Source organism: Etheostoma cragini, chromosome 7, assembly GCF_013103735.1.
Source record: "Etheostoma cragini isolate CJK2018 chromosome 7, CSU_Ecrag_1.0, whole genome shotgun sequence".
NCBI lineage: Eukaryota > Metazoa > Chordata > Actinopteri > Perciformes > Percidae > Etheostoma > Etheostoma cragini.
In genome coordinates this window covers 17,982,055-17,989,732 of record NC_048413.1, presented here as the reverse complement: position 1 = coordinate 17,989,732, position 7,678 = coordinate 17,982,055, and the positions used below count along the sequence as shown (strand labels likewise).

General features: G+C 39.8%; 1 protein-coding gene across 3 annotated transcripts in view; it reads right to left on the bottom strand.

The window, feature by feature from the left end:
- LOC117947833 (thymocyte selection-associated high mobility group box protein TOX-like) overlaps nt 1–7,678 on the bottom strand; it is an 80,654-nt gene that overhangs the window by 44,909 nt on the left and 28,067 nt on the right. For 2 of the 3 annotated variants that reach the window (XM_034877150.1, XM_034877149.1), the window contains exon 2: nt 7,466–7,558. The exons of the other annotated variant lie outside the window; for it this stretch is intronic. In XM_034877150.1, coding sequence (XP_034733041.1) covers nt 7,466–7,558 — 93 coding nt within the window. The remainder of the gene's footprint in view (nt 1–7,465; nt 7,559–7,678) is intronic. 3 annotated transcript variants of the gene reach the window in all.

The window sequence follows — 7,678 nt, the reverse complement described above, 5'->3', positions numbered from 1 at the left end:
CGTCTGGGCCTGGCTCCAGACGGGGGCCCCGGGCTTCCTCCGGGCAGGGTCACTCCCTCTCTACCTCGGTCTTTCATGCAAAAGTTTGTATTTTAGCTTATTCTGCAATCTGAATTCGTCAACGCAAAGCCTTTTTGCTGTTTCTTTCATTGCTAATGGGAGCAATGAAGTCAGACAATGCTCATTTTCACCAATTATATCTGTGATATAATATTCCCCAAAAAGGCCAAAGACAGCCTGGAAAGGTCAGCCATTTTGTGCTTCAACATGGCTGCCCATATATTGCAATGTAAAGCTGTTTCCCTCTGCTCTTCTCTCGATAGCTCTCCTTTACACTGCCTCGCTCTCCCACTTAAAATGCCAATTTATCCTCGTCTCAATGCAATAGGCTCTGCCATTACTCCACATTTACTGCAGAAATCCTCTTCTCTTTCACTGTTGTTCCCTTTCTCTCTCATTTTCTCCCTCCTTTCTCTCACTCTCTCCATCTTTCTCTTTCCACTCCCCTTTATGTTCTCATTGTCCCCACCTCTCTCCGTGTTACAACCTCTCTCTACTTCTGTGTCTCCCTTCATTCCCTTCTTTCCCCCTCTTCCTTCTGTTTCTTCAGTGGTTCCTGGCATCGCTTTCTCATCGGCAGTCTAATTGGGCATTCTGCCTGAGACAAGGGCCTCATTAAGCAGTAATTACACACATGTTGTTTTCGGCAAACATCTCTATTTGAACTGCTTTGCATGGTAATTGTTCAGCAGGGACCACTGCTCGCGATGTTTCCGTCCATGACACACGTGGTGCTGGGAGAGAGGAATAAAAACATGGAGAAGAAGGAGGGGTGGGGAGTGGTAGAAAGAGAGAGAGAGAGGGATGTGACAAGAGAAAAATAATAATAGGTTGTGAAAGGGAGACAAATTGAGAAATAAAGTATGCATACACAAGAGAGAAGGAGGATGAGAGACTGAGAGGCAGAAAAGAGGCTGACTAAAAGGATGAAGCTGATGCAAAGACAGTAAATGGAGAAAGATAATGAATAAATGACAAAGAAAGAGGTAGAAAGAGTCAGTGTGAGATGAACATGAGGTGGAGCGGCTGAGAGAGAGAGAAAGAAAAAAGCAGAGGAAAAGCAAATGAGGAAGAAAAAAGTAAGAACGTAAAGACAGTGAAAGAGCGAGAGAGAGAAAAAGAGAGAGAGAAAGAGAGAGAGAGAGAGAGAGTCCCAGAACTAGGTCATGCCTTGCAATCATCAACAAAGCTGAGCGTTTCAAAAATAATGAAGCCACAAGGTGGAAGTAATGCTAACTAGCATATCCAGGGAAAACATGTAATATTTACACAGTGCTAATGGTGCGATACAATGCTGGGATCTTTTCATCTTGGAGAGACAGATGATATCAGGATTGGTGGCAACATTACAGATTCAACAAATTGAAGATTGTTGTTGATTGATGGACAATTCAAATAAGCTCCTCATAAAGCCTTCTAGGCAACATCTGTTTAGAAGTGGGTTGGGGGAGATGAACCGCTCGTGTGTCTGTGTGATACCATGACTGCCCAGTCATTAGAGCGAAAAATGACCTTGCAATGACAGGAAATAGACAGGGAAACAATTATCTAGCAAAATAAAATCATATTTGCAGTAACATAAGATCTGGAACTAATGATTCGAAATACACAAATACCACAGTGACTTCTTTTTATGTATCTGACATTATCACTAACTAAACAAAACTTCTGGATAATTTATCATAAGCTTGTCTCAAAGGAATTTCCGAGCGGTCGAAAGTATGTTAGTAGGTTTGCTTAAGTAAAAGTTCCCTCAAAACTTTTTTCTTCTAGCTCTCAAAACCTAAGTCTTTGCTCTTGATGCATTTTTTGCTCTTTTTTCTCGATGTGAAAATAATGTCATGGTTCCTATTGGTCAGTTGGGTGAACACCCTCTTGTCTTGGGAGTACATCTGAAGCATTACACCATTGTCCCCGTCATAGATGCGCTGCCTTAGTTGAGTCCAGAAGCTAGCGTTAGCTAAGCCGAGCCCACTTCTATATAAATACATTTTAATTATCTTAACACTTTTTAACAGTCAAACTGAAACATTGGCGGTGAGCTCAAGGTGCTGCAGCCGCAGACGGACCAACATCAGTGGGGATCAGCCAGCGTGGAAACATTGCTAGAAAGCTTTGCTACCAAGCTTGACCTGATCTGATCTCCAGCTTGACACGGAGAGCTCCAGACCCGGTAGCAGCGGCACATCCCCCCCGGAGCTCACCGCCAGTGTTGGTGGAAAAGCAAGCTAGCGTAAGCTAACTAACCAACCAGCCAGCTCACCCGGTAGCAAGGGCACTTCTCCGGCCGTGACCAGAGCTTGCTTTGCTGATGTTCTATCCACATTTTGCATTTTGCAACTGACAAAAAATGCACCCGCTTGGGCAGCAACAGTAATTTCTGCTGAATACTGCATCTCTTAACCCTCAGTGCATCCAAGAATTGCATCCAGGTAGCAAGGAAATGATAATAAAACATTGATGTCTTTAAACGTTATTCAGTGATGAACATGACGAAGAAACGTTTATAGCCTAGCTTTTAAACAGTAGCTGCTTTGCCTTATAAAATCCTTAGTTTCTCTTGTGGATGCAAGTCTCGGCAGGGATGCAGAACTTGGCACGTGTTATACTAATGGCGGACCGTCCGCAGCTGCAGATGCTCACCCGACTGGTCAATAGGAATGTGGCCTTGCCCATGACATATTTTTTCACATTGAAAGAATTTTTTTTCTTCACACTGATAGCAAAAAATACATATTTGATAGTTTAAAAAGTATTTTGAGAGTTTTTTTTGAAGAAATAATTTAATTTATTAAATTAATAAATTTTTGCTTTTGGCATGAAAACTTCTTCTCTCAAACATCTTTTTTTATCATATATTTTATCGCATGTAATAAAGAAACAATCTAGCTCCATGCTTGAATATATGCTACTTTTCCACTAAAGTTACTGGTTATTGCAAATTTAAATGTTACATACAAAACCTTTTTAAAATGAGTGATGAGTTGTTATAGAATAAACTAATCAAAATTCTATAAATTAGTTAGTTATACATTTTATCGTGACTATGCTGCTTGTAGGTTTATGCATTATTATTAATATTAATTATACAAATAATACATCCTCTGAAAGGGGCAATGCTACATTGTGACTGTTTATTAAGTAAATTCTTCTACATCTTCCACCACTGGGCTTTATGACCATACAATAGACCATATTACCGTTCATGTAGTATGGGACAGGGTATTACATTATATAGCTGAGAAAAATAAAAAATAAAAGAGGAAAGAATTCAAATTTTACATAACCAACATTCAAGTAGACCATTCAACATCTGTAAAAGTGTTACAAAAGAACATACAGTACCACAATAAAGAACAACCACAACAAACTTTAAGAACTTTTCAATTTATAAAAGGAAATCTATAAGCAGAATGTGTTACTTGTGACTTTAAAAGCCTTTGCCAGCACACCAAGTCTCTAAAAATAATTCTCTCACCGAGCGGAATTAATAAGCCCAGAACAGTACACAGCCATTCTGTGAAGAAAGGGTGTGGTGGTGGTAAAGTAGGTGGGGAGACTCATGCAATATGTATGCCTGTTTGAGCACCCTACTTCATCATCTTCCCCCTCTTCTCTTTATTTCTCTTTCTACATGTCTCTTTCTCCCTTGTCCTCTGTTCAATTAAGCAGTAGGAGAGACCTAAAAAAGCCTCAACCTGAGACAATGTGCCACTGAATTTTGAATTTTTTGCCTAACTTGTCACTGCTGGTTCAAAGCCAGATGAGAGGATGAGACGGACAGACAGACAGACCAACAGAGAGGGAGCGAGACACACTTGTGTGCACAAAAACAAGTGTACGCACACACTTAAAACTGAGAAAGAATAACACACAAAGAGGCTAAGAAGAAGGCAGAAAAAGACATAATGTAATAAAAGTTGAAAGAAAGAAAGACAGCTATGGTAGATAGAGTCCAGAGTTGCATGGTAGGAGGAAAGGAAAAGAGGGAGAGACGATAGACTATAGTAACAATTCTGGTGTTGCACCACGCCCCGAGCAAACAATGAACATGGGCAAACAATGAACATGGTACACACGCACACACAAAAACACACACACACACACACACACACACACACACACACACAAACAAACACAAAAGCCCATAAAAAGCGCAGCCTGTGGTCATGGCGACACATGCTCTGTTGTCGTTAGATAAGGGAAACAGGGCCTCTTCCTGTGTGTGAGAGTTTGATGCTGCACACACACTACACACACACTACATGTGCACACTCTGCAGCAGCACTGGGGTCACATCCACCAATGCCCAGCATCTCATGTATCCTCACCTTTATCTGCTGCACATGGTTAATTTTCATATGCAAAACACAGACTATGTTTATCTGGACACACTGTGCTCCGGTCAGCAGCATGACCAGATATCGACAAGATACACAGAGCAGCTCCTTGTATCTGTTGAAGTGGATTTTTATTGAATTCTGTTTGGAATTTCCTGGCCTTGTGCCATCCAAGAAAGAATTAGGTAAGAGGAATTGAAAACATGAATCGGCAGAGTGTTGCATTTCCTCAAATTTCTTAAAAAGTATTAAACGACAATCTGCAATACCTCTTTCCAGCTGATTCTGTTTAAGAAATATTTTTAGTTCAATGTCAGTGATGGTGCAATCCATCGGCTCACATCTATTGAGCATTAGCTCTATTTGTTATGATTAGGTCTAAAGCATTCCTCACTTAAACAATATGCACCAGAATTGGCATGAAAAAATGAAACCTTTTCCACAAAAGACATAATACAGGTTCCAACCGCTTCCGGCTTCACCTATACCTTCTGATGTGTAAAAATAAAAAGGCAGACTGAAGCTCTCATTCATACACTATCTGTTGCACTAGAGCAACCACAAAACAGAAGTAACAGTCAACAGCAGATGGGAGGAGAGATTGAGGAGAAAAGCTCTGTGTGTGTGCGTGTGGAGAAAGGCCAGGTGGGGTGTTGCTAAATAAGGTTTTGTTTCCAGGATGAACTCAAGTTCACTGTGAGTTAGTGAGGTCACAACAAGATAAAAATCTAAACGGTGTTGGTTACACATGATAACTCACACCGTGTTTGAAGTAGGTCAATGTCTTGTTTAAAGAATGTTTAAAACAGTTTTTCTTATTTGGGTTCTATCTTGGCTCTATCTAACTTTTAAAAAAATTCATAAAGCAAAAATTTCAAATAATGATAACATTATGATAACACACTGTTTCTTTAGTTGTTCAACAATCAAATGTACTGTAGTATTAAATGCTTCCAGGTGCAGCTTTGTGTCAAAGCTTCTCTGCCTGTTGGACGTATCATATCCATTTCAAGCAAAACAGACCGAAAGCAGAAAATGCAGAAAATATGTACTTCTTTACAAATGAAATAAATGTCAGACTGACTGACTGACATGTGATGTGCATTATTTTTAGAAAACAATTAGTTTTTAGAAATGTCTCATGATATATTCGCTCTAGAAGTGTAATATTCAACTTTTAAATTTTGTAAAAAATGAAAAAAAACATACAATATTTTTTAATCGAAATACTTCTTGAATCGCAATAAATGACTAACCGCAATACAAATCGGAACGGCACCCATGTATTGCGAATGAATCAAAACGTGACAAGGCCTATCACCCCAGCCCTAATAGATAGAGGGGGCACAATTTCTGCTAAAATGTGCTTTTTTTCTATCTACAGTAAGTGTCAAATATCTGCAACCAGATGGAAGTAAGTGCACCTCATACAAGTGCACATGCAGGTATAACAAAAAAAGTATGTCAGACCAAAGTGGCATCCACAGTGCCACCCTCATCCTGCCCGCGGTGGCCTTCAACAGCCTGCCTGCAAACCAGTGCTGGGAAACACCCTATTGGCATCTTGCACAATGACATCACATGCAACTAGCCCCAACAAGTGCAGTCATGCTATACTTAACATGGATGCTACTACTGGGAAAGTGTTTTTCCCACCAGTCGACCTGACACTCACACTGTCTGAGTTGAGAAGAAGGTGCATGTATTTGCACATTTGTGTGTCTGTGTGTAGAAAATGTGTGTCCATACAGTAAGTGCATTGCTCTAAGTCAGTCTAGTTAGTGAGGTTTCTCTGGCAGCATGAGAGGATGCAGAGCACAAGCCACTTTTAACTGACTGGGGTAACCAGCAATGATAGAAGATAAAGGGCAGAGTTAATGTCACATTACCCCAGCCCTTTGCCTCTGCTCACCACAGCATCAGATAACTGCAGCAGGAAGAAAAAGTCTGGTTTCCTCTAGCATATAATTGGTTATCTTATTGCAATCTACTGCTCTCTTGCCTCTGCACAGAATAAAATATAAAAGACCAAAGGAAATAGAAGAAAATAGACTGAAGTTTTACTGTTCTAGCAGTGACTAAAATAAATCATTATGAGTATAGGAAATACATCATTCTGTTTCGATATTCTTGTGTTTATTCTCTTGTGTGTTGGTTTGAGTCACCTACATGCACCAACATGGACAAAATTATAGAAGGTGGGAAGGAAGTGTTGTAATTGTTGTATTATTGTTACAGTTGTTGAATTTCTGTATATTTAAGCAGGTTGTGGTGTGTTCACTTTCAAACACCTTATAATTATAGAACATGTAAGACACACATTAATATTAACACAAACACATTTAGCAGTTAACTAAACAGGGAAGTGTGCTACATTATCACTCTCAATATCAACAGTCCAATAGATTATCAGCGTAGTTTTAACAAAAGATATGATATTCAAAAGAAGTTACATTGTAACATCTGATTGTGATAGCAGGCTTTCTGAAGAACATATTTGTGTTATATTTTGGGCACTATTTGTATCTTCTCTGTAAAATAATTCTGTATCAAGTAATGTATTAACCATTAAATACAAACGCTATGAAAGATTCACTTTAAAGATGTAAATCTTGCTTTCAGTTTTAGACTTTATTGGTTTCTATGGAAGCAAAAACAGCGCGACCCAACCATAACAACTGCAGGGGCGTATTTTGCACCTTTTTCATGTTTTCACACATATGTTGCTGCAATAAAGAAAAAACTTTTGACATCATCTGTAAATTCCCGTAAGTGTGTCTGTTTTTGAATGCAAATATATGCAAAATTTGCGTTGTGTGGTCCATGTTTTCAACATACAACATGGACAATATGTGCATGTTCCTTAGGCATTTTCATGAGTAAGTCATGAGTAAATACTTCTTCTCTCTGATGAGCAATGTCATCACAACTTTAGATAATCTCAGCTTGAAGCCTCCAAAATACCAGCAGGACCAGTTCAGTAGCTTGAGATACACCTTTTCAAATTAATTGGCTGACAAGCAGAAGAGGTTTCAGAAATTGGGGGCTTGGCTACTGTATCTCACCACAGCAGTGGGCAGTCTTTTCCTAGCTGGATTGATGCCTGGAGGGTGGGCAGTGTGGAGCCTAACCCCTCGTTCACCCACACTGTACCGGGCCTGTGGTTAGAGAGAGAGACAGCAGGGAGGGAAAGAGAAGAGACAGAAGACAAAAGCAGGGAAGGAAACGAGATGGCGCGGCTTTAGTTTGCGAAATACAGGCAGGGCATTTGTAAAGGA